Source organism: Conger conger, chromosome 14 (assembly GCF_963514075.1).
Source record: "Conger conger chromosome 14, fConCon1.1, whole genome shotgun sequence".
In the NCBI taxonomy this organism is placed as follows: domain Eukaryota; kingdom Metazoa; phylum Chordata; class Actinopteri; order Anguilliformes; family Congridae; genus Conger; species Conger conger.
This window is the reverse complement of record NC_083773.1, coordinates 9,190,530-9,218,086: the sequence shown is the minus strand read 5'-3', so window position 1 is coordinate 9,218,086 and position 27,557 is coordinate 9,190,530. Positions and strand designations below refer to the sequence as shown.

The following is a 27,557-nucleotide window of genomic DNA, read 5'->3' as shown; positions in this document are numbered from 1 at the left end:
ATTGACGCAACATGGATTAAATCGTTCCCTTTACTGACTGGTGAGTACTTTGATGGCGTTTTTGCCCCCCCCCTCCTCTTTTGTATTATGGTAATGTTAAAAATCCCTACTCCCCAGCTGGCATACCTGCCTTTGAAAGCATGGCGAGGGAGGGGGGCTGTTTAATGCACAGATTTGGTCATCATTCTCCTTGGAATTCTATGTGAAAGGGCTGGGGGGGGTCAGGGGGGTTTGGGGGGGGGGGGGGGGGCAGTATCGAGCGTGGGTGCACAGCTTGAGAACCCCCCCACCCATGCATTTACACAGCCAGGCTGGCTCATTTTAAAGACACGGGACACAAGGGAGGAATGTATATCAATAGTATAGGAACATCCATATAAATCCTGAACAATTACAAAATATATACAGTATATTAATGTAAATTCTCTGAAACTTTGGGGGAAAGGTAATCAAGAGTAAATCAACTTCTTTTCCATGTGCTTGGGAGAACTCCCATGTCATTTATCTACACACTAGCTACTTTTTCCGACTCCTAAAACGAGAAACTGAAGAAAACCTTTTTCGTCTTATCTTGAGTAATTTGAAATCTAGCACCTTAAATATTTAAAATATAAAAAAACTGGGACTAGTGATTTCTTTGATTGGGTGTAATGTAAAACCAAAAAACTTAAAAGATCAAATGTGTCTTCTATAGTTTTTTTTTCTTTTTTTTTTTCTTTCATGCGGAAGCCCTCAAAAGAAATCTCTTTCGTGCTTTACATAATCTATATAATATCAGGTGGACCCACGTCCGAGCACAGTGCAATTGGGGCACATGCATGATGAATAAAGCGCTTCTTTAGGAGAATGTAGAGTACAGGGCTCGTCCCTTCATGGCTTAAATATGTGTCTTCTTGTTTGGACTTGTGTGGCCTGGGGAACACAGACGATTTTTTTGTCAACGGTTATCCGTCAAAAACCCCCCCACAATGGGCTGTATGACGTTGTATAACTTTTGGGACACAAAACGGTTAAGACAGGGAACCTGATCACACATTCTGGGGTTTGGCAATAGATAACTGACAATAGTTTTAGATATTCTGCACTTTCCACATTCCACTATATATATATATATATATATATATATATATATATATATATATATATATATATATACGTATATATATATATATATATATATATATATACGTATATATATATATATATATATATATATATATATATATATATACGTATATATATAAACACACACTCCCAACTGTGTTATTCATACACTCCCCTGTGAAACTGCCCTGAATGTTTTTTTTTTCCAGAATTAAGCCATTCAATTCCCTTGCTCAAGCCAAACAATATAAGGAATTGATAAAAGGCTACTTGAGCTGGTGCCTTTCTGGTTTCGCCTCAGCGTTCTAATCAGGTCAGCCACCCTTTCCTGTTGGCTTTTAAAAGGTAGTGAAATAAACCTTTTTCTTTCTTTTCTTCCTCCTTTTCTTGTCTTTTACAAGATTACAAGTAAAAGAAGATCAAAGTAGCAGTGAAAGGGTGCCAAGAATTTCACACTGAGGTGCAACTCCCATCTGAAGGGAAGCGGCAGAAAAATTGTCTTTGAATCTTTTGAACTCTTCAGCGTCTCTAAATATACAAATTAAATGCGTTTCGAGGAATTTAATTGGGAAAAGGAACATCAAAGACATTTTTTTTATCTCGTCTCTAAAAAAATTTGGAATCTGTATTTACAAAATAACTTTTGAGTGCCTGGAATAGATTTTTTTGCTGTCACCCATGTTAAATATCTCTCAGAATTGTGCCAAATGTCTTTACGTTCAAATCTGTCGAACAAGGATTTATGGTTAATTTTACAATTCAGCCCCTCTACAGACAAACAAACCTTGCTGAACAAAAAATGAATAAAGTTGAAGGTTAAAATGTGTGATGTCCCTCTGTGTTTGGGGGCTTATGTCCACAATTCTGGTTTCGAGAGCCAGATTATCACAGAAACTTTTAACTGAGAACCCAATACTTTTTTTTTTAGACCTTTGAATGAAAAAACAACCACACAACTACACACACCAAACAAAAAACATTATAGCTTTTTTCACTTTACCCTAGGCTTTCCAGCTGCTCCAGAACACACTCCCTTTAATATATATTTCTAATGTTTTGCTAAAGTCCTGTCTTTATGTTTTTATATGTCATTTGTATTTTTTCCAACTAAAATGACTACCTATAAAAGCATCTTTCTTCGTCGTATTTTTTGTCGTAAATTTGTATTTTGTGTCTCTTTCTGGTGCGCATGGGGATGTGGGGAGATCGCGGTCTGTCGGGTGATCATGTGTGTGGAGGGGGGTGGGGGTGGCGAGCGGGAAATGGCGTTTGGCGTTTGGGGAGAGCTCAGTTAAATCGATTGGCAGACGGCGACGGGGGTGTTCTGACGGGGAGTGGGGGACGGGGCCGCCGGGGGGAGGGGGGGGGAGGGGGGTGGGTCTAGGAGCAGCCACAGCGGTCCACCACCATGCCGGGGATCTTGCCGTGGATGATCTGCTGCTTGTCGTTGAAGTAGAGCATGTTGATGGGCGACATCTTGGTGGGGGTGCAGCAGGGCCCGGCCGACCCGCGGGGGTTGGCATGCTGCACCAGGTGGGTGTGCGGGTACTTCTGCATGAACATGTACTCGCACTGGCCCGAGCAGTAGTTGGCCTTGTACCTCTTGGGCGCGATTATCCAGTCCCAGCCGAAGGCCTCGAAGTCCACCGTCAGCGGGTAGCGGCAGCAGCGCGACTCGGTGGAGTGCTCGTCGCAGTCCAGACCCAGGTTCCGCCGCGAGCGCTTGGTGGTCTCCAGAACCTTCACCTCCAGGAAAGGCTGCTGGAAACCAGGGGAGGGAGGGAGAGAGGAGAATAAAACCGTGTGGGGAGTGAAGAGTGTGGCGCGGGCGAGCGGGCTCCGACACTTAGATTGCAGGGGCGGCCTGCAGCGTAGTGGTTCAGGTGTATGACTGGGACCCGCAAGGTCAGCGGCTCGATTCCCCCCGGTGTAGCCACAATAAGATCCGCACAGCCGTTGGGCCCTTGAACAAGGCCCTTGACCCTGCATTGCTCCAGGCGAGATTGTCTCCTGCTTAGCCCAATCAACTGTTAGTCGCTTTGGATAAAAGTGTCACATGTAATGTAATAATTATTTTACTATTCTTAGTGTTATAGTTGCCAAAACTGTGGCACTGCTACTTGATCACATTATCTGAGTATTCTACAAATGGTAAATGGTTGGCATTTATATAGCACCTTTATCCAAAGCGCTTGATTATACAATTGATGCTTCTCATTCACCCATTCATACAAACACTCAAACACCGACGGTGATTGGCTGCCATGCAAGGCACCGACCAGCTCGTCAGGAGCATTTGGGGGTTAGGTGTCTTTGCTCAGGGACACTTCGACACAGCCCGGGCAGGGGATCAAACCGGCAACCCTCCGACTGCCAGACGACTGCTCTTACTGCCTGAGCCATGTCGCCCTTACAAGGGTTCAGGTTTTTAATCTATGTGATTGCTCTAGCATGTGGAACCATACTTCCTGCTGGGGTTTTCAGCGCACTTGTCCCTGGTCTGCCAAATGACTACATTGTAATGTAAAAAATGTCAACTGTGGGATTTGTGTATTCCTTTGATTATCAGCGCTTATCAGTTTAGTTCCTTACTTACTTACTTAGTCTATTTCTATCGTCACACTGTCAATTAGTGTCTCAAAAGGGCCGTTCTGTCCCAACAACAGCCTTGTCCGTGTAATGTGTGCAGTATATAATTGGCATGGTTTACAAAGGCATTCAGGCTCAACTGTCAGCTCTTTGAACTGTAATATGTTAACATACAGTTCCTTGACATATTTAATACAAAATAAATGACAATACAGTCCCCTCCAAAAGTACTGGAACAGCAACGCCAATTCCTTTGTTTTTGCAATACACTAAATACATTTGGGGTTCAGATGAACAGATGAACATAAGACAAGAGTTCATAATTTCAGCTTTTATTTCCTGGTATTTACACCTAGATGAGTGAAACTACTTATAACATAGCACCTTTGGTATCAGACCACACAATTTTTAGGTGAGCAAAGGTATTTGAACAGACAGTATTTCAGTAAATGAAAGTAATAATAATTAAGGAGCTTAATGTTTGGTATCATATCCCTTGCTTGCAATAACTGCATCAAGCCTGCATCCCATTGACATCACCAAACTGTTGCATTCTTCTTTTGTGATGGTTTTCCAGGCTTTTACTGCAGCCTCTTTCCCTTCAATGTCCTCATCAGGAGGTGAAATGCATGCTCAATTTGGTTCTGGTGATTGACTTGGCCAGTCTTATAACCTTCTACTTCTTATCCCTAATGAAGTCCTTTGTTGTGTGTTTTGGGTCATTGACTTGCTGCATGATGACTTCTGAATTCATACTGCTGCAACCATCATCAGTTACATCATCAATAAAGATTAGTGAGCTCACTCCAGATGCAGCCATGCAAGCCCAAGCCATGACACTTCCTCCACTGTGCTTCACAGATGAGCTTGTTAAAAGGATATATTCATTTTAAAACTAGATATATAGTTGGAACATGAGCAGATCCCTTCTTTGTCCATCACTTTGGTAGCGGTTAATCTTGGTCTCCACAAAACTTTGTTCCAGAACTTTTGTGGCTCATCTCTGTACTTCTTTGCAAATTGTAATCTAGCCTTCCGATTCCTACTACTGATGAGTGGTTTGCATCTTTTTACAAGGCATTTAGCAGACAGGCATTTAGCATCTTGTGGTATAGCTTCTATATTGCTGTTCTCTACGAATGGTTGATTGAGAAACCTTCACCCCTGCCCTGTGGAGATTGTTTGTGATGTCACTGACTGATGTTTTGTGGTTTTTCTTCACAGCTCTCACAGTGATTCTGTCATCAACTGCTGTTGTTTTCCTTGGTTGACCTGTTTGATGTCTGTTGCTCAGTAAGCCAGTGGTTTCTTTCTTTTTCAGGACATTCCAAGTTGTTGTACAAGCTATTCCCAATTATTTTCCCTCTTTTCTAAGCTTCTTTTCTCCCAAAGACAGCTCTCTGGTCTTCATGTTGGTTTATCTTTTCTAACACAAATGCAGTCTTCACAGGCAAAACCCAAGGCTAAAACCAAGAGTAGACATTCAGAACTATTTATTGTTTAACCAATCAATCTAACAGGACACATCTGGGCAACAAAAACACCTGCGAGTCACATGTTCTAATACTTTAGCTCACCTAAAAATTGAGTGGTGTGATACGAAAAGTTATATGTTTCAAGTTCTTTAACAAATCTATATAAAAATACCAGGGAATAAAATCAGAAATTCAGATCTGTCATCTCATGAACATCTTTTGACCTCAAACTCAATTATCTTCAGTGTATAACAAAAACAAAGGAATTGACCTTGCTGTTCCAATACCTTTGGAGGGGACTGTATATATCATAATCAGAGTAGGCCCTTGGTTGCTTCTTGGAGAAAGAAGCATGAGATGGTGGTCATGAATATTGTGTAATGAGCCATGATAATTAATTTAGATTTACTAATAAACACAAGGATCATAACTTCTATGTATAGTTCCATCTCCACGAGTATTCTCTTGGGGCCAGAACAAAATGACATTTAAAAAAAGTTACTTTATATCATCCTATGTTTACATTTTAATTAATGTATTTTTAGAAGATAGTATTTATAACATATCTGCACCCCAGTGTATACTTGACTGCCACAATATAAGCCACACAATTGAGCCTACTACAGGAGAGCTACTGCCAGTCATAGGAGATTGTGCTAATGATAATAACTGGTACCCTGTAAGCATCTGGTGAGATATCCCATGCATAGTCAGCTAATGACTCAAACCTGTGATTACTCTGATATAGGTCTCAGTGGTGAGTGCCTTTAGAGAGTATCATACTTTACTTCTAACCTGCATCTTGTAAATGGTATGTATTTATCTTCTACAGATGGTGGATGGTTTTTAACTTAGCAGTAATTAGAACATGATTGACTTCACTTTACATAGGCTACATAGCCTACACATCAACACAACAACACAATGACTGCTACTGACATAAAGTGTTCTTGTTTCAATACATGAATTACAATTCATATCATAATATATACTGCAATCAAGTAATTCTACTTATTGTACACAAAGTAATTGGCATTTCCTAATTACCGTGATTGAGTTTGTCGATGCAGCTATTTATCTATTTGAGCTAGTAATGGAGAATGCCATCGGAAAATATCTTCTAAAAATCTGTTCAGTCATCTGAAAATAACCGATCAGTTTTTACCAGTTGATAGTTGTGCCATTTCGATTTTTATCATTGAAAAATTATTTTATCACTGAATGTGTAAAATTCACCCAGACAACATGTCACACTCATGCATATATTGCAGGCTGATGTTGGACTCAACCAAGGACACACACACATAGCCTACAGCCGCACGTTTTTAGAAAGGAGTAGGGAGACAGATAGAGACTGCTTGCTGGTAAGTGTGTTCACTAGAACTGTTATTTCAATGTTATTCTTTTGGCTCTGTATGCATCTTGTAAGTCTCCACTCAACAGTTGTTGGGACGAGGCATTGCTTTAATACGATTATTATCAATTCCTTAGCTAGTAGAAAGCTAGACAGGCTGTGGGAAACATTACAAATTTACCATCAACTTCAATTTGAATTAGCATTAACAAGTAGGAAGTAATGTAACTGGTGGGGAAGGGAGTAGTCAGGAAAAGGAGGACCACTGAAATGAGAAAATGTATTGGCCTAAAGTCCCATAAAACTATTAATTATTGAACTGTTGGACGTATTATGTCTATTGTTTTCAAAAATCTGAATTGCAAGTGTAATTTGGGGAATGCATTAAAATTTTGATGTCTGGTTTGTGTCAGTTATTTCTTGCTATGAGGATGTGAGTATGTGAGGATGTACCTGTTCATACGTCGGATCGTAAAGTGTTGCCAAACTACGACTACAGGGAATCTCAAGTCTGCATATGTTACAAGTATTGAAAGTTGTTTTCAACAAACATGGCTTTTCAAAATCGGTTTAACAAATGTTGCTTCATTTCAGAGATCGTGAGCTCACCACACAGCAATGCGGTGCTTATTGCTCAAACTCAAATAATGAACCATTATCTGATTTGAATTTATTTCTTTATAAAGCAACAGCGAACAGTGCACAGAGATGTCTGAAGCCAGTTCTGGTGACCTACATACATGTATTCTGTCATGGGTGTTGAGTAACACACTGCATGTGGTCTTAACTCTGCCATTCTGGGCACTGAAAAGAACTGAAGTATGATCGTGGGAACCTTCATAGTCCTAACAGTTGTTTGAATGTCTAAATATTAGCCATTGTCTTAAAAGTTGTGTTTAGTGCAGCCCTTGTGTAATATATAAGTTGAATATTAATATTTTATTCAAGACATGCATTTGAAAATCAGTACAAGAGTAAGCTAGGTTTCGCTAGGCATGCTAAACATGCCAAATGAAAGCTATGCTAGCCGTTTCAAAGTTGCAGAAAAGCAGTGCTCTTCATTTGCAAGTTCACGTAGACAGAAAATTATGTTGCTGCGTTAGCCAAATGTTATTATTAGCTCAAATTCATAGAAAACTTAATATTAATATTAATTTCACTAAATGAGCACATAAATCTGAGATTTATGCATGCAGACAGCATTTCAATTGCATTTTTTTCATCTAGCTATAACTGGAAAAACTAGACAACAGATTAGCATCAAATTGAGTCAACAAATCTCCAAGATACCAAGATGGGGCTTTCACAGCATCAGTTCATTGCACAGACCACTGAGAAATACTGCTAAAAATGTCATTAACATGAAACTCTTACTACTACAGTGTAGAATGCGTTAGTGAGATTAATTCAGTTTTGTTGTTCTATTCTATTCTAAATATTCAGACAGAATATTACCGTATAAGCTATTTTTGTAACAGAAATACTGAGCATAATCTTTTGATATAACCTAATTTGGGGTGAACTATCCAAAACTAATGTTTTGCGGAGCATCCTGTTCAAATCAAGAGTTTTTGCTTACATGGGTAAGCAAGTTAAAATTCTGTAGTATTCGATTGTTCAGAGCGCTTTGAATCATCAAAAGTTTGAATCTGCAGGAATTGGTCCCTACTCCCTGCACCTCTGATAATGAAATGGTCCACAATAATGCAAGCTGGTGTGACCTCTGACCCTAACCTCTGAGGTCATTTTTTAAGGCTACCTTAACCTTGACCCTTGCACTTAGGGACCCGGGAGCTTTTTTTATTTTTCTGGACCACAAACATGGTATAAAACCCCTTCTCTTCACAAAGAAAAGAGATGGACTCAAACAGCAGCTTACTAGCACACCCCTGCCGTTGAGGAAGGATGAATAGCTCCTGGGGTCAAACATGTCAGCGAGGACTTCGGTTCCCTTTGTTGGAGCAAATGCTAGAAAAACAGAGGAGTCCCTTTTTGGGGCTGGTCCAAGCCTCTGATCTTTCTCCTTTTGTTGAAAAAAAAAAAAAAAAAAAAGCTGGCATGTTCTGCCATGCAGGGTTTTAACACAAACTGCTGCCAAATGCAACCGCGATGCCACAGCTGTCCACGGTGGCATAGCAACAACCACATATGCGTGTGTCTAAAATGCAAAATACGATGCTATAATGGCACTCAAAATCACCTCCACTGGTCTTAAAAGGCCATGTCATACTCGAGCATTTCGATGTCTGTGGATATTTTTAAAACACGCTAATCGAAATAGCGTACTTGTGCGACTCAGAAGGTACTGAACCACAATGTGAGTGCTCAGGTGCCCTTTTGAGAGGAAGGGATAAAGAAATGCAGCATTTTAATTTAACATGTTTCTCTTATTGGCGCGTGAGCACAGTCCACACGTACTTTTCTCCCGGCGTGGTTCAGGGTGCTGCACCGTGTCAAAGAAACCGTGAACGAACAGGGTGAAGAAAGCTTGTGTGCACCATGCTCACTCATCAAATAAAGGTAGCATTACTATAACTATTCTTGCCAGCTAGGTTTTCCTAATTTCTTGTATTTTTTGTGATCCAAGACCTATTTCTTATCTTTTTTTTTTTTTTTTAGAACACATTTCTATTTTTATTAATCTTGAAATTGTGAATGCAGATCCACTTTATCCTGCATTCTGTTGAAACCTACTTGCTGTGTGTGCGTGTTGATGTTTGCATGTACACCCACACAAGGTTAACTTTGTTGCTTATTTTTTTATGCAATGTGTGTTGCCTCACAATTTAAGTTAATGCCTAATCCGCATCTTCTAAATTGAGCAATAGGTCCATCGGTATAGTTCAGCGACAAAACCGACTGTAAGCTGAAGAGCTTTCAGAACTCATCGCAGACAAGCTCAAACAGGCCAAACAGCGCGGCCTTGTCTTCAGACACTCTCACGTTTTTTGGCCACACGGAGACAGGGCTGCGCAGGAGGACAGGCCCCCCCCCCGAGACAGGTCTAAGGGTCCTTACCAGTCCTTCCTCGCCCGGTCTCAGCGAGGTGACCGCCAGGTCGTTGCCGCTCTCGTCGAAGGCGTTGATGTCGATGCCCCAGTTGGTGTGCGGCTGCTTGAACCAGTGCTGCAGCACGTGCTTGAAGTCGATGCTCTGCCAGTGGCCCATGCGCGAGTTGAGCTCGATCTTCAGCGAGCGGATGCGTATGTGCCGGCTGCCCTGCTCGGTGACGGGCTTCAGCCGCAGGATCTGCAGGTAGACCGTGGAGGTCTGCTGGAGCGGACGCAGGTAGACCCACAGCTGGGCCTTCAGCACTTTGGTGAACATCAGCTTGGGGCTGAACTTGAAGAAGCAGCAGCTGGGCTTCCCGTCCACCTGGACCAGGGGCTCCGCTGGAGGGGGAAGATAGAGGGGGGAGAGAGGGGGGGAGAGAGAGAGGGAGAGAGAGGGAGAGGGAGAGAGAGGGAGAGGGAGAGAAAGTGAGACAGAGATGAGAAAGTGAAAGGAGAGAAAGAAGTGAGAGAATAAAAGAGAGAGAATGAGAGAGAGAGGGAGAGAGGGAGGGAGAGAGAGAGAGTGGGAGAGAGAGTGAGACAGAGATGAGAAAGTGAAAGGAGAGAGAGAAGTGAGAGAATAAAAGAGAGAGAATGAGAGAGAGAGGGAGAGAGGGAGGGAAAGAGAGAGTGGGAGAGAGAGTGAGACAGAGAAGAGAAAGTGAAAGGAGAGAGAAGTGAGAGAATAAAAAAGAGAGGGAATGAGAGAGAGGGAGAGAGAGGGAGATAGAGAGATGAGAAAGTCAAAAGAAGAGAGAGAAGTGAGAGAATAAAAGAGGGAGGGGATGAGGGAGAGAGACAGAGAGATTTCCGTAAGCAACTAAGGCATTTAATCACCATTAAATAAGCTAGTTCGCTCTTATTGTGAAGAGTTTATGGTTCTATGTGCAGAATATGTGTCTAAAAGGTCATTTCAGCTGGGTAATCGGTTGAGAAAAGACAGGACCAAGGATCCTTATTCCCATATTCAGAAGTATTGAAGAAATTGAACAAAGATCCTTTAGTGTTATCATTTATCATTGGATTCTTTTATTATCTCATGAATCAACGCACCACCACCTTCATTCATTATTATTATTATTATTATTATTATTAATGTGATTTGGGAATAAAGCGCCTAGCAACTGTGAATACAGTTGATTTTACTTGAACTGAAAGACACAGAGAAAGGGCAGAATGAGATTTATTGAACAGTCATCAGTGCTGCCTGCCAAGGTTTCTTTCATTTGTTTAGGGTTGTGGGATAACTGAGGGAAAAAATGTATGAAAGTTCTTAAAAAACGTTATTTCTGAAGCACCAGATATGTATAGTCTACGCGGAGAACATACGCATTGAATTCCTCATGGTAATACAGCATCATGTTCAACAACTATGCAATGGCAAGCAAAACATGAAGCCTATAATATCACATGTTCAGCATGTTCTACTGCTGAATTTTATGGAGAAATGGAGAAACATACTAATGAACTCCTCTTTAAAAATCTGTCCAGTTGTTTCTATGAGCTAATCTATACCAGGAATGACCCAATAACAACCAAAATAATATCTAATATCTATCTGATATTGCATTGCTAATTTTTTTCATGTTACTGTAGCAGCTCATTTTCATGCCATATCGATATGTGTATTGATAATCGCAGGGTTGGCTTTATTTGTTGTATCATTATTTACATAAACAGGATGGCCTGCCAATCTTCAGTAAATCTGTGGTTGCCATGGCAACCTGCAAAGGCTTCCTGGGTCAAAAGGTCACTTTGGCACCTAGGCCTAGTTAAGAAATGGGGTCATGGGTCAAAACCGTCAGGCTTTTACATCCCCAGGGGTGCTGGGGGTCAGTCCTAATAGCCAAATTGAGTTTGAAGGTCAAGGTGGACTAGGCTTTCAGCCCTATGGTGATGGAAATATACATTTCTCCTGTGAAGGGTGCTTTTTCGGTGTGCAAGAGGGTGGCCATTTTGAAGACACTCCTGCCGATTTAAAGAACCTCTTGTGACTGGCTGGAGGAGGGTTGTTTACATACTCCCGACTAATGAGAAAACAGGACGTAAGTTTCGATACGCACGGCGTAATTCAATTAACAGCCGAACATAAAGGGTAAAGAATTCGATGAGGTAAACATGGAATATCCATCATTAGACCCCAGTGGACAGCTGAAGCTGTGCCAAGGGCAGAGAGAGACGTGGTCCTTTCCCCTGTATTCTGGGGTGTTTCCAAGCCCAGTCATTAGTGAGTGTAAATAACACTGTCTCACGCTGGAGAAACAATGTGTCAATGTTCCTGCCGGTGGGTTTCTGGGGTCACAGTAATTGCTCTGGTTGTCGTTGTGTTTGCTCATTTGAACCATACGATGACACCAGCGGGTCACGAGTGGCAATCTGCTTTCTGCTTTTCAGCCCTCTCTGCACACCGCACGTCACTCCCTCAGAGCCCCGAACGCTGTGCTCGTACTCCAAGGGCAAGGTTTTTAAAAAAATAAGAAACATAATCAATAACTGCCCCTTTCAATTTCGTGGCTCTAACCAATGGGATGTGGGATTAGTTATGCACCCCCTGCCTGCACCCCCCCCCCCCCCATACACACACACACACACACACACACAATATAGCTGGCAATCACAAGGATATAGCTACAAAAAACAATCTGATATACTCCTTAACTTTTCACTTGAAATCCAGTGATCCTCAGCCGCGCACAACACTTACGCACATGACATACATACAGACCTTACGTATTCCAAAGATACACTCTCACGCATTTATACCTTGAACATAAATAATATTTCCTCAAGCCGTCTCAACAGTTCGGCGCTGAATCCAGGTTTTTCGTTTCCCCCGAACGTTCCGAGATGCTTTGACAAGTCACGATTTATCCTCTTAATTACGTTTTTTTCTTCTTTTTTTTTTTCCGAGGCCCAAGAAAAGACAGCTGTAGCTCAGAGATAGAATGGGCTGGAATGTAAATGAGAGGTCAGCAGATCTGAATGGGGCCGGCGTTGGCGTTTTTGTGGAAATGCTTCAATCTGGGGAATCTGATTTACGGCGGTGGTTCGGCTCGCCCCGATGCTCCGCGGGTTTTTATCGTGCATCGCGACGCATTTCAGGCACATAAATTGGCCTGGCAGGTGTATTGTGTTACATTGATAGGTAGTAAATACTTTCTGTGCTCAGCATGTGAAATCTGGGCAAACACACTATTTCTGAAGGACTGAAGACACAATGAAAAAAAGGGGGCAAATTTTGGCCTTTTTTGGGAAACCTACTATGGTTACTGCACGTTTTTCAGAACCTGCGCTGTTTCCATCTGCCTAAGTCAGAAAACAACGCTTTCCATGTCATGCCGGTCAGAATTCTGGGGATCACTGAAAGGGTAGCCAGCTGCACAGACTGATAACTGGTCTGATACTGGTGGGGCCTTAGGGCAGTGTTTATGTTACTTAATCGTGATTTGACCACTTATATCTGTGGTCACTAGCTTAATTAATGCCCCCCCCCCCCCAATTCCAGCCTTAGGGAGTTTACACTGTGGATCTTTTTGGAGCACCCACCCCCTGGTGCATGTGCGAGTCGACAAACACACATCCCCTCACTGATTTTGCTATGATGGAGTACATTTTGTCCCATTTAAACACCCATGTGTTCCAGTTAAATTGTAAATGGTTGGCATTTATATAGCGCCTTTATCCAAAGCGCTGTACAATTGATTCTTCTCATTCACCCATTCACACACACACTCACACACCAACGACGATTGGCTGCCATGCAAGGCACCGACCAGCTCGTCAGGAGCATTTGGGGGTTAGGTGTCTTGCTCAGGGACACTTCAACCCTCCGACTGCCAGACGACTGCTCTTACTGCCTGAGCCATGTCGCCCCAGTTGGTCTGACAGTGAGAATTTTGCACCGTGTGAGATCAGGGACTGCGGGTGCACTGTGGCCCAAGCTCTGGACTGCTAAGCTTCCTGGTCTGATACCAAAGCATCCACTTCATCGGCAAACCAGTGCCGACAGGTGCGCAAATTGTTGGCACTGCCTTGCTGGTCGGATTCTGAGGCTTTGCTTGGCATACTGTTGATGAAGCACTGCCTTACTGGTCGGATTCTGAGGCTTTGTTTGGTCTACTGTAGATGAAGCACTGCCTTACTGGTCGGATTCTGAGGCTTGGTCTACTGTAGATGAAGCACTGCCTTACTGGTCGGATTCTGAAGCTTGGTCTACTGATCAGTTGTGTAAGCCGTGGAGAGCTGATCTGAAAAGAGCCGATGTGGGTGCAGGATTTTGCTCTGGCCCATGACAACAACACGTGATTCTACTTATCAAGGTCTTGACTGAAAACCATTATTAGCTAATTAGTTGAATCAGTTGTTGTAGTGCTGAGATAAAACAAAAACCTGCTACCCTTAATAGCCATTTTTTTGGTATGGGAGATGGCCATAATTAATCCCCAAATCCAGGGCCAGTTAAATGGCAGCATTTTCTAATGGCTGGAGTATCCTGCGAAACATCATTACGTCTCTTCATTAAGTGCGTATAGAGTTTTCTAAGAGCTGCAGTGATGGCACAGCAGGAAGTGAGCTGGAAATGCTTTTACTGAGAATACAGAATGTAAGATGGTGCACCCTAGTCCGGAAACACCAAAAATACTTTATTTGGCTAAAAGCATTTTGATTAAAATTGGCAGCAATATTGGCCATGCTGGCAGACCTCACAGAAACATTAGAGCCTTTCATCTGAAATGATTTGGACCAATGTCTCTAGATTAATGCTACGCCAACGCACTTTTAGCTTCTGACTTAAAAATGACATAATCACCTGAACTTTCATTGGACACAATCATATCTGCTTCTGTATATATCACAAAAACAATGATACAGCATATAGAATAAATACATGGCAGACAAAGCCATTGTTTTACCTGACTTCATAACAACTCTGCTGAAAAAAACAGCTCAAGCTAGGTTTTGACACTCAACATGGTTTGACAGCTCAAGATATGTTTTGAAACAGCTGGCAGCTGGTCATTTCAAGCTGGTTATATTGCTGGATTTTACACACCATTGGTGTTGTAAATAGTGCATCTCGCAGTCAATTTGACTGTATCACAAAGTCTTCAAACAGAACGAACAGTCCTCACGCTACAGTAACAGCTCATGCTGACACTAGATACTGGGGAAACTAGTCGCATCTGGTAACGGCAATGTAACCGTTGCTCACGCAGTTTTTATGAAGGTTATCAGGACTCGCAGTACCGATGGCGGACAGTGGCTTCGGTTGAGAATGTAATCTGAAATGACAGCCCCTAACGTCAGAGCCTCAGTCCCATTGTGAACCTTTGGCAGGTTATGAGGAAACGTGTCTGTCAGTGTCAGATTGAGCCCTTCCTCTGGACTGGACCGGCTCAGGATCAAAGCTTTGTGCTAACAACACATGGAAGTCAGTTGATTTTTTTTTTTTTTTTTGGGTGTTTGGTTCCGCAGCCTGACAATAGAAGATCAGAAGATTACCTTTTTGATTCGTATGGAAATGACAACAATGACGCGGTGCCATTGCTGAAACCTCCCATCCTTCTGTCACTGTGCATGTGTGAGTGTGTGTGTGTGTGTGAGTGGGTGTGTGCGTGTGTGCGTGCGAGTGTGTGTGAGTGTGTGCGTGTGAGTTTGTGTGCGTGTGAGAGTGTGTGTGTGTGCATGTGTGTGTGCGTGCAATGCGCCAGTGTATTTACAATTTGTGTGTGCATGCAAGTTTGCACACACTTGTGCCTGTATCTTTTTTACTGATGTATGTGTGTGTACTTATTGTGAATTTGTGTGCATGGGTCTGTTTATGTGCATACTTGTGTCTATGCGTGAATGCATGTGCATGTTTGTATTTTGTCATGTGTATGTGTTTATAAGTTTCATTTCATATGTATTTATGTGTGAGGACATATTAGTGTATGTGCATGTGTGTGTGTGCATGAGTGTGGGTTTATATGTGTATATTTATGATTGTGCATGTGTGTTTGTATGCATGTGTATATGTGTATGTGTGCATAAGTTAATGTGTGCATTTATATCTGTCTGTGATGTATGCATGTGCATTATGTGTGAGTCTGAATGTGTATTTGCATGCGTATCTGTGTTAGTCCATATGTGTGTATGCATATGTGCTTGTGTGTGTGTGAGACAGAGAGAGTGAAAGTGTGTATGCTTGTGTTAGTGCTTTATGTGTGTACGCATATGTATAAGGGCTTGTATGTAAAATGTGGGTTTGTGTGACTGTGTGGGTATATGTGCACATATGTGTATGTGCATGTATGTGTGTATGTGTGCATGTATGTGTATATGAATGTGCAAGTGTGTGTGTGTGCATGTATATGTGCGTGTGTGCATGTGTGTTTATGTGTATATGTATGTGTAAGTGTGCACGTGTATGTGTGTGTAGCGTGTATGTGCGCGTGAGGGTGTGTGTGTATGCGTGTGTGTACATGTGCGTGTATGTGTATGTGTATATGTATGTGTAAGTGTGCGCATGTATGTGTGCATGTATGTGTGTGTGCATGTGTATATGTGTGCGTGTATGTGTGTGTAGCGTGTGTGTGTGTATGCGTATGCGTGTGTGTGTGTGTGTGTCTCTTGTTGGGTGCAGCAGCATCATGCTGGTCTCACAATGGCCTTGTGCCATCAGTGAGTGAGGTGGGGGAAGGAGCAGCCCACTGAGTTTGAATAGGCTGCAAAAAAAAAGGAAAACAGTCACCTATTGTTAATGTCCGAAACCATGGCGCATAATGGCACAAACCAAAAGGGGGATTCCATTTGCATATATATCTATATTTTCTTTTCTTAATGGGAAATGCAAATGTGCCATTTTGTGGCAAGTGTGCATTTGGGAGCACCAGTGTTGGATAAATGTGGCTCTAGGGTATCCCCGTGCACCTCGGCAAATTAATCATTGTGACACGTTCACGACCCCTCTAATAAGACAGGGGGCACAGTGCGCCCCCTCAACCAACCCACTCCACACCGGCCCAACTCCCTCTTTGTTTCACTCTCCATCCCATGGGGGTCGAGGGGTGGGGGTGTGCGTGTGTATGGGGTGGGGTGTGTGTGCGTGTGTGTGTGGGGTGGGGTGTGTGTGCGTGTGCGTGTGTGTGTGTGGGGTGGGGTGTGCGTGTGTATGGGGTGGGGTGTGTGTGTGGGGTGGGGTGTGTGTGCGTGTGTGGGGTGGGGTGTGTGTGTGTGTGTGTGTGGGGTGTGTGGGTGTAAGGTGGGGTGTGTGTGCGTGTGTGTGGGGTGCGGTGTGTGTGTGTGTGGGGTGGGGTGCGTGTGTGTGTGTAGGGTGGGGTGTGTGTGTGGGAGGGCGGGGGTGCGTGTGTGTGTGTATGGGGGTGCATGTGTGCATGTGGGGGGTGTGCGTGTGGGGTGGGGTGCGTGTGTATGCGGGTTAGGGTTTGGGGGAGGTTGGGAGTGTGATGTTAGACTCCCCCGGGACACTGCTAGGCACAAGACTCCTATTAGGGCTCCGTAGAGTAGCCCCCCCAAGAGTCACAAAAGACATCCCCTAATACCCCCTGTTCCAAATGAGGGAGCCCCCTGTTCAGTCAGATAAAGAGACACACATGCACACACACAGGGCCCCAGCGTGGTCTCCCAGGGCTCAGGAAGGGGGCTTATAATAGAACCCCCTGATGGAGGGAACCTACCAAAAAAAAAAAAACCCTATCCCCCACAAAGAGGCGGACCCCCAGGGCCCTCCGAGCAGGGAGCCACCAACCGGGGAACAGGATCCCTGTCCGGGGTTTTTGTCTCTCCCTGAGAGCTCCTCTGCTCGTCGTTGCACACAGCTTCTCCCAAAAAAAAAACACTCTTCATTCCACGGTGCACCGTGTGGCCAGCTTTTGAAAAACAAAACCTTTCTTTGGCTAAATTTTTTAAACAAAAAAAAACAACAAAAAAACTAACAAAAAACAAACAAGAAATACCCTGCCGGAGAAGGAACTCTGATTTCAGGTGGACAACATCACCGATACAGAAGTCTCGCAGTTCTCTTTCTGAGTCACGGACGTGTCCGTTTTAGAGAGCTCTTTATCCACAAATCCTTTTAGCGCAGGGTGTACAGCTACCCGCAAAACAAATTCCGTTTCGATTGGCAGGTACTACGTCTTCGCCTTCGAAAGACCCAGTCGATATCAGCACTGGCCTGCCTTTGTTATATCTCTCTAAATGATCAAGTTTAAAGGCATTACCGATGTGACTTGGCAGTTATGCCCTGGAGGTTTGAGGTTTTGTACACGCTCTGTCACTCCCCGCGCGTACGGGCGCTCTTGCGTTGGCTTGTGGAAGTGAGCTGGTTTAGCGCGCTGACTCAGTAGCCTGTGTGGCGTGTACAATACGCGCACTGTGATTGACTCACAATGAGAAGCTCTGTGCCCCGGTCTCTTCAGCCCCCTCACTCCCCTCAAAATGCCCCAGGGTTTCCAGAGGAGAGGAGAGGCTAAGCGCAGGCTTGTAAGCCAAGGATAGCGATGATCATCGCTTATAATCCTGTGGGCTTTGCCCGTCATTTTTTTGCTTTTTGCTTGGTCTATTATACTGCACCCGTTTTCAAATACGGGGCCCCATGCAAAAAAAACCCCCAACAAACAAACAAAATGATGTCAATAAATAGCGAAGTAAAAATTCAACACAACCAAACCATTAATAGCTATCACTTCGTTATTCATTAATTCTCTTGCTGCTAGTTCTAATTATAAATGTTGTATAAATTCATCATTACTTTACCATGGGACAGGATGTATACCGGTAGATTAAAGTACTCCCCCCCACACACACACCCCCATCCACCAACCACTCCCACTCAAAATCCCTGAAAAGTCTTTCACCTTGCTTCTGGCTTTTGACTGACATTTGGAGAGTACACCGTCACTGCTCAGCTCTTGTGGGAAATGATTAATAGCTGAACTTGGCTTCCATTCTAACGTACTTGGCGTGTTATGCAATGCACGCATAATACCACAGCCCATCAGCTGACATCTTCCTTTGCCTTAAACCCTTAACCTCAAAAAGCGGCAGGCACAGAAATCGCATATCAGGGACCCAAATACAACTTTTGCATGCCACGTCCCTGCTGGCCACCATGCCCAAATTCTTGGGGAAGTTAATTAGATGAGTAATCTTTGACATGCTGAAATTTAAGTGCTTAGCATTTAGTGCTACATTCCCTTCCACGGCGAGGAGTTGGGGAACCTTCTCACTCTATTTCAGGATTTCTCTTTGCTTCTGCTTCCCATCATTGCAGCTAGGCCCTTAATTACTGGAGGGGAGTAATTATTTCCTTTATTAGTCGAGCGTGACATCTGTTTGGGGTCTTTTAAGCATACCTATAAAACCCTCCGCAGTTCCCTTTCCCTAAAGGAGTGTATCGCGCTGCTTGTTGGTCCCAGCGGACCCTTCCACCAACATGTCCCCTGTCACCTCAGGAAGAATCAGACTGTCCTAAAAGCTTTTAATAGCCACTCAGCCACCCCAAAAGTGTGCCACATCACAAGTGCTCACAAGTACTTAACGCGGGTAAAATGTGCCGACACTCGAATCTGCGTGGCAGCTTTTTGTCTTAATTTGCCACTGTTTTATGATGGTGGTGCCAAGAGGGTATATGGGTACCATTTAAACAACTGCCGCTTGTTTGCTACGGTTTTGGGTTTTGTATTTGTTTTTTTATTTCTGAATGCCATTTTCTCACAGAAAATTCGGATCAGGGCATCGGTGTCCCCGGAATAGCACCCTGGGAAAGGGGCATTTGTGTGTGGAGACACAAGGCTGTGGGAATGTGGAATAGGAGGTGGAAGGAGCGAGATTCCTGAAGGCCCTGGTGAAATTTCGCCCAGGGTATTAATGGACTTTGGTCCCTTTGAAATTTTATTAACCATAAAATTGGCAGCGTGTTGTGCTATTTCTACAGCCTGCACTGTTTTTTTTTTTTTTTTTTTTACATTTTACTTCTTTTTAAACAAACCTGTAATGGCTGGACTCCCAAGCAAACCTGGGACTAAGTTTTTATTTTCCTTTTCCGATACATCAAAATAATAGAAGAGGGAGGAGCAGTCCTTGCCATGAAGGCTACCCTCCCGTGGAATGAATAAATATATAAAAACCTCACATAGCCATCAACTTCCCACAAACGGAGGACACTGTTCTTAAGAAAAGCCGGACTTCTGCTGCCCCGTCTTTTCTAATGCTCTCCCCTTAATGTTTATGGTTCCTGCACCTTCAGGAAATGACCCTTTTATAGGGTCAACACTATAAAAGACTTGTGTTTTCTGGGTTTTTTTGTGGATGGGTGTGTGTGTGGGGGGTGGGGGGGGGGTAGTGCTGTTTAATCTACTACCGGTTCTCCTTTTCTGCTAAAGAAAGAGAGCCGATGAGGTTAATTGGCTCCTCATCCAATATATCACACTGCTGTGAACCCTGTGACCCTTTTTGTCAATAGGGGATTTTTCCTCCAGTGTGTGGGTGTTAGGGAGGGGGGTACTATGGCCTCTTGGAAGATTCTCTGTTTTTTCCACCCACCACCCCCCCCCCCCCCCTTTACTGATTGGAACAGAGCAACTGTCACATTCTTACACCGCCAGGGAACACAAAAGCAGATACCGCAACCTGGGGAGAACCGCTGGGCACCGTCGACGGGATCGCAGCCAGCGGCCCAGTCCCCCTCCGCGGCTCGGCCCAGCAGTGCGCATTGTTTGATGTCTTTGCGATAAAAAATGCCGAAGGCAACCACTGTAGACAGCTGGCTCCATTCGGTTCCAAGTACCGGCGCAGCGAACGTGGGGACTATTAACTCACCAGCAACTGTAGAGATGCCATCTGTACTTCATAAAGCCCCTGAACTGAAGTGATGCGCTGGCGCAAGCCGACACAAACGCTACGCTCGGCGGCTGCACCGCGGAGAACGCGAGGGGTCAGGAGAACGGTCAGGCACCGGCCCGTTCTTAACCGAAGGGGGGCGCGTTTTTAACCGAAGGGGGGCGCGTTTCGAACCCGCCGCGCGCCCCGCGTGTGCGCTCCGTCATTGAGGCACAGCTGCTCCACCGCGCCTCCTACCCCGGCCCTGGGGCTGGCAGTTCGCCGCCGAAACAGATGCCCCCTGAATGCAGGTGTGCACTAAAGTGGCGAATTTGCCATAAACCGTCCAATTACCGAAATTCAGAAGGGGGAAGTGACAAATTAGCAGGAAAAAAGGGGTTGGGAAAGCGCACGGTTTCAGTGGGTAGAGAAAGGCCATTGATGAGGGGGGAAGGCCTAGTTTGGGGTGCACAGACAAGTGACAAATGAGGGCCTAAAGGGGTCAGCACCTCGACACGGCCCTGGCGCACGTCCTGTCGGCCCCTCGCCGAGTTCACGCGAGAAAAAAGTAAAAAGCCACTCCGTCACATATTCAAACGTGCACTTTCCACAGGACATGTGCCACACCAGCTGTCAGTATACACACATACATGCAGACACACCCACACACACAAACACTCACGTGTACACATGCACACACGCTATCACGCAAAAGAAACGTCAGTCGCACGCACCGTTAAACTCCACGTATAGTTTTTACATGTCTTCAAAGCCAGCCAGTGACAATTTCCTATAATCAGCATGTGAGGTCTCCAATAGAAAGCAAAGCCAACAAGCCATGCGTATTACTAGCTAGTACTCTTACTCCAATGTGCATAGAGCACGACGGGTGTGTCCTTTCCCAAAGATACCACGATACTATTCGACCATCAAACACAGAACACACTTCATTCACACTGTGCTCCTTGTGTATATACACGGTCGTTCAAGCGAACAACTTCCAATTTCCAACTGCCACAACTGCCACAACTGCCACAATGGCACTGCTAGCTGGCAGAGCCCATGAAGCGCTGTGCGGGAGGCGGGAAGGGAGCGGTGCAGTGCAGCGGTGTGGGAGCGGGTGGGATGGCGCTTTTTTGAAGTTCCTTCGCCGGGGTACAGGCAAGCGGCTTCCTCCTGTGGGATCCATTAACACGCCACAGGCTACGGCGCTGCAGTGCCTTCTCAGAAAAATGCTGCACAACCAGGGAAGGGAGGGGAGGGGAGGGGAGGGGGAACGGGAGAGGGAGAGAGCGGGGGGGGGGGGGGGTTATAACGCATGATGCACAACACAGCCGAGTGACACTCAGCCACATGCGTTTCCCCCTGCACATGGCGGAGCCTCCGAGGACCCTCGCACACGGGCGTCCCACAGAGTGCCTGAGTGCCGGAGGCCCAAAAAAAACTAAACATAAATAAATAAATAAATAAATAAATAAATAAATAAAAACTTAAGACGGGGGATATTACGAAGCAACGCATCCCGGGGACCAATTTATAATCCTGACCCACATCTCGCAAAAAGGAAACATGAGCCACTTACAAAAGGGACACTTGACTGTTCTCTGTTGCTATTAATTAGTTACCATCAGCATTTAACGTGTTTTATTTATTTATTTATTAGCGGGCCCCTTGAGATGTCACATATCCTTTCCGAGAGAGTCCCAGGACACGCAGGAATGAGCGCAGCTTGAAAATTGATTAGGTTTCCTGAGAAAAAGTGTACAAGCAGTTAAGATTAACGGCGCAGGGTGAGAACGAAGCGAGAACTGATCAAGAGCAAGACCTGATCAAGGCCGCATTAAAAAAAACACCACCAACTTTCCACTACCCTTGATTCAATCGAGGTATCGCCATAGGCATCTTCAGACTGCTTCCTGGGTCACAGGTCGCAGCGGCGAGGGCCCAAACAAATGTTTTGGGCCCTATATTTCTCTCAGGTCATCCGGTAGGGTGACGTTAAAAACGCTCTCGCTCAGAGCAACGGCGTTGCCTCGGGAGGACACGGAGGATTCTTTCCCTAATAGACAAACACAGCTGCGCGCGATCGCTGCGCCGAAAGCAGCCTTTCATTCCCGAAAGCGACGGGCTCCCCTGTCCGTCGACAGTGACAGAGGACGGACCGGTAGCATACCGTAACGAAAGGCCGCAGCTGTGGCCCCGCGCACAGGGCCTCAGTGTTGGGCGGCGGGAGACAGGCGGTAAGTAATGAGTTCACACATGTGGGACAGGCGCACTGTAAACAGGCAGAGACAGATGCACACGCTAAGCCACGAGAGAAGGCATGACTGTGACATAACGCAGGAGCAGGGGCGACACGGGGGAGAGGCACAGGACACGACACCAGCACACCAGCAGATAAAAGACTAAATACTGCTGGTGGTGGTGGTGGTGGTGGGGGAGCGGGGGGGTGGGGTGACATTAAATCTGCCGTGCAGATGCCAGGCACGTTCCGATTGGTCAATTGATGGATTAATATGCCGCTGCTCACTGAAATAAGGATGCCATGTATTTGTCCAAGAGGGACTCAAACATTTTTGCTACCGTAAAAAAAAGTCTACATGCCAATAAATGTGGACTGATGAACTGACCTGTTCATATCTGCCACCATCACATGCCTTACACCAATGAAATCTGAACACAAGTATAAGATTTTATTTATTTTTTTATATCCAGAAAGTACAATTCTAAGTCAAATCCCTCCAGTATTTCATACAGACCACTCAAGACATTTTCTAACAGACTTCCATCAGCTTGAGCAGTATTGTTCTTTTTGTAGTTTACAAAATATCTACCTAACACCAATACTATTACTCCAAGAGCTTCATAGGAAGGATACACAGATTCAAAAATGTTAATGCTTGCGTCCAATAGGCCTATACATGCTGTCACTCACTGTCGAGGACCTTTTTCAATGCGTAAGTGTTAGCCTAGTGCTGTCCACACACATTGTAGGCCAACCACCAAACTAATTAAGAGATTCACCATGTTACGAGCAGTTGAAACATCAACAAATAACACTGATGCAGTGCAAGGATGGTTATGTCAATCCATTGAATTCCTTGTATTTTTCCTAAATTGATGGTCAACTGTAAAAGCGATTTCGCACAAGAACGTCACTAAATCTCATTCGGCCGTGCAGTTCATTATGCCGTTGAGAAAGGGCACGACGTGGGCTGTATAACAAACGCCGAAGAGGTTAGTTAAGGGAACACAAACCTACCTTTGTTCACTCTGGGAAAAAAACGGATTATTTGCTCGGCTTTTCGTCCGCCTTGTGCGGAATACATTACGTGTGTAAATGTTGTTGAACCCCGGCGATTCTCCGCTGAAAGGTCACACACTCTGCTCGACCCCAACTGTTTCCCAGGCTTTGTGTCTTCAATGAAAAAAAACGAGCTGTGCCTATAAACTTCGCATTTAAAAAGGCAAGTGCTGTCGAGAGGACTGCTGCATGAGGAAACAATAGCAGCTTTTGGACACACTTTCTCTCACTGCGCTGAACAGCAGGGGAGCCGGTTAGAGCCCGCTTATAAAGAACTGGTCGAACACAGCTGCCGGTTGTAGCTATAACACTAAAAATGTGTTTCAATAACGCATCGAAAAAATATATATACAGTGGCCTGTATAGTTTTTACATTTTAAATCAAGACCGGTTTTTTAATCCATAATTTCATAGTGTCAACTGAAACACCTGTTTATATGTTGTCAGCACAATATAGCCTAACAAACATGTACATCCGTCCGATGTATGGAAAACACATAAAAAACAGGACAATAAAACAACACAGCAGACATTCTCACTCCATACAGCCTGGACCTGCAGTACAACGGAATAATGGTACAGGCTCAGAGCTAAATTACCATTATTGATTTATATACTCGTTACTAAAATGGACATTGCCACCACTATTCATAAAGCGACAGTCCTAATTAGTGACAGTTTTTAAAGCATCACAAAACACAGAAAAGCTTTAAAATGTCACATTACACCACCGGGGCACTAAATTTACTCACAGATACTAAAACCTGAGGAAGAACTCACCATTTTACAGCTTCAGTTAGTTTTTTAAGAATATTAGTGTGAGAAGGAAATAATGCGGATCTAAACACTGTCCATGAGAAATGATCATTGATTTAAGTGATAGTGGAGAAAATCTGAAAGATTCCAACAGCCTACGGCATCGGCTATATGGTGCGATTGTGCTAAAATATATATATTTTTCTTCCATAGACGAGCGCTCCACTGAATAAAAGAGGAAAAAAACGCAGGATTTTTGCGGCGTTGGAACTGTCAGTACTCAGTGAAAAGGACAGATGACAACCAAAGCCTTATGGGGCATCCCCTTATTTATACGCGCCCTGTCACCCCGACAGCTGCAGAGAGTATGATACAATAATGACAGCTATTTTTATCATATTATTATTATTATTATTATTATTATTATTATTATGTTCATCTTCATCATCATCATCATATGTAACAAGACTAATTTGTTAAAATAGACTTATAACGTTATACATTATATATTTATGACATTATATATTAATTACTTGCAGTAATTGATTAATTGGTTTATTGATTTTTCAAGTTCACAGTTCACACTTATTAGGCAACTGCTCTTATTCTGACCATAACCAACAGCTGATTCTTCCTTGCTTCACACATTAAGAAACACCAAACGAATACTCCCCTAGACTAAATCCCCTGAACAAATAGAGAAATGTGAAATCTGATGGAAAAAAATACAAGTATACTTTTTATACTGACAACCTTTCTTCACCTCACAAACTTTTGCACTACACACGCCGTAATTTCGGTATACCCAACAGCAAAATAGTGGGAACCAACAATACCGGCTTAAGTGGACAAATATGATCTTCCCAAACTTGCGCTGCTGAATTAGCGCGAATCGTTTTCAGTAGCCTTAGGTTGAAATGACTGTACTTACGCTCCGAGGCCATGGTGATGACAGATTCAGTAGTGGCGTGATACTCGTCCTCCTCCATGAATTCGTCTTGCGATGAAGCGTCCCCTTGGAAGTCATGATGGTCCAGGAGCTGCTGCAGCGGCGGAGCTTTAGGGAGCAGCTGGTTCACCACTTCTCGGCTTATGTTAGGCGCCTGCTTGAGTCGCAGCTTGCTGAGGATCTGAGATTTGATGGTCTCCAGTCTTAGCACCTTGCTCTGCTCTCGCCAAACGCACGCCGAGCACTCGTGCGCGCCAGCTTCCTCCAACTCTAACAGCGACATCCCGGCTTCCGTGGGCATCTCGCTGGCTGGCGGCAGGAATAGGTTTGGCTCATCACTCCCGGACAGTCCCAGAGAAATGAAGACCATCAAACACAACAAAAAGTTAGATCGGGGCATGATGGTGACCGGTCAGTAGTTACTTAAATTTGTTTCTTCTGTTTTCTTTTCTGTGATGGTTTGTTGCGACCTATTTATTCCCACCTTCTTGAGAAATCGATGATCTACAACAATCCCAATAGAATCACATTCATAAACGATTCATAACGATACCAAACAAAACAATGAATATAACTATAAATGTAACAGCATGTGTCCCAGCGGTTTCCTCTGTCCGTCACTTGTTTTTCAAGCTACTGAATTTTAATACAGCCGTTTTGATTATATAGGTTTGTTTTGGTCGTACCAACTGGTAACAATTAAATCCACAAGGAAATATGTGTTCAGATGTGTGAATGAAAAGTGTGCACGCACGTCTAAAAAGGGGTCTTTATATATCGCCGCTGCTCAGTGTCGTAATCCGTCTCTATTGGCTGAGAACGCAACAAAAGGCTTTCGGGTCTGTCACCAAGTCAATAGAGGGAGGGAGTAAATGCAAGGGACTGGGAGAGAGTTTGTTCGGCGTTTATTCTTCAGTGAGTTTATGCACTGCAACTAATAAAATCAACTTTTTAAGCTAATAAAACTCAGGGCTCCCAGTCTTAGCGTCTATGCCTTGTGGCTACATGACGAAGAACAGAGTAATAAACACGTAGGTCTAATTACATCAATAATACATTGACTTACAGAAATGCGTTGCCGTGAACAAGATCAGTTGCACACATATATCGACATAGCTATTTCCGTTTTTGGTAGCATGCATTTTATTTGTAAACATTTGTAATGAATTAATATCTGTGCCTACTATATCCTGCGATAGGTATAGTGCGCACAGATAGAAGAATGATTAATATTACGACCTGTTACCTGCAGGAAAGGTGGAAGCTATGCTAGTCGTGGATCCACAAATATTTTAGAACCATACTTCTGCAACAAACATAATTCTGCATCAAACTAATTTGCCGGTTCACTGCAGGCTACATAGGCTGCATCATTAAGCTCATGCTATGATTGAAATATGTGCGTTTTAAACCTTTTATTGATAGCGTCAAACTGCACAAGGAACACTACAACCACTACAATGTTTATTATCGTCCTTTTGAAAATAAGCGAATGCAATAATCTGATGCTTCAAGTGAAATCAGTTGCAGCTTTGCGACATTAACATGTTGTTCCTGTACTCGCTGAAATTGTTTTGTTTTCTCCTGTACTAATAGGTACTGATATCTGTTTTAATGTCTGTTGTGCAAAAATACCCATGTGACGAAGTGAATTCAGGCCTTGGAAGGGCTGCACAACATCACTTGCCAAATGGGCTGATCAAAGAAAAAATGCAATTAGTCTGCAGAGTTTACCCAGCATTACATTACATTACATGTAAATTGCAGGCATGGCAAGCAGGCATTTGAATCTCACAAATCTGATCCTGAATAAATACTATTTTATTCCTACCGGTTTTAATTGATTAGGTTTGACTGAGCTGTTAATTGGAAACAGATCTGTGTTTAGCCTCTCTTTACGGTCAATATGCCAGCAGTAATATGTGTAATAAGTGTTGTTAGAGGTGTGTGCCCTAGCGTAAAAGAAACAAGCTAAGGGGTATATTAAAGTCCCCAACATCTGAAAGCTGTCTCTAAAGTCTGCCTAGACGGTTAGTTAAAGAGCGAATGATTAATATTCTCTGATATTTAAGTTGATGCTGAAGCCAAATGTTAGATACTGTCTGAGCTAGAAAAGTTTGACTGAAAAGCACAGCAGCCTGTTGCAGGGCCA

At 43.8% G+C, this 27,557-nt stretch overlaps 1 protein-coding gene across 2 annotated transcripts; it reads right to left on the bottom strand.

Moving 5' to 3' along the window:
- Positions 1-2,481: 2,481 nt before the first annotated feature.
- On the bottom strand, positions 2,482-26,131 carry LOC133109766 (growth/differentiation factor 11-like). 2 transcript variants are annotated; one of them, XM_061219338.1, is made up of 3 exons: positions 25,388-26,131; positions 9,541-9,914; positions 2,482-2,865 (listed from the first exon to the last, which is right to left on the bottom strand). In XM_061219338.1, exons 1-3 carry the CDS (start codon positions 25,803-25,805, stop codon positions 2,485-2,487), a joined length of 1,173 nt encoding a protein of 390 aa, XP_061075322.1. In that variant the 5' UTR covers positions 25,806-26,131; the 3' UTR covers positions 2,482-2,484. The 2 variants fall into 2 exon arrangements, with proteins under 2 accessions (XP_061075322.1, XP_061075323.1); XM_061219339.1 differs by having other exon boundaries at positions 2,482-2,862.
- Between the last annotated feature and the right edge of the window lie 1,426 nt (positions 26,132-27,557).

Bases quoted from the DNA above. Each gene is read 5' to 3' on its own strand.
- LOC133109766 (XM_061219338.1), bottom strand. From the start codon at position 25,805: ATGCCCCGATCTAACTTTTTGTTGTGTTTGATGGTCTTCATTTCTCTG. The intron at 9,915-25,387 runs GTAAGTACAGTC...TTCCCCCTCCAG, and splicing joins CATCACCATGGCCTCGGAGC to CGGAGCCCCTGGTCCAGGTG. The intron at 2,866-9,540 runs GTAAGGACCCTT...CCTGGTTTCCAG, and splicing joins GACCGGGCGAGGAAGGACTG to CAGCCTTTCCTGGAGGTGAA.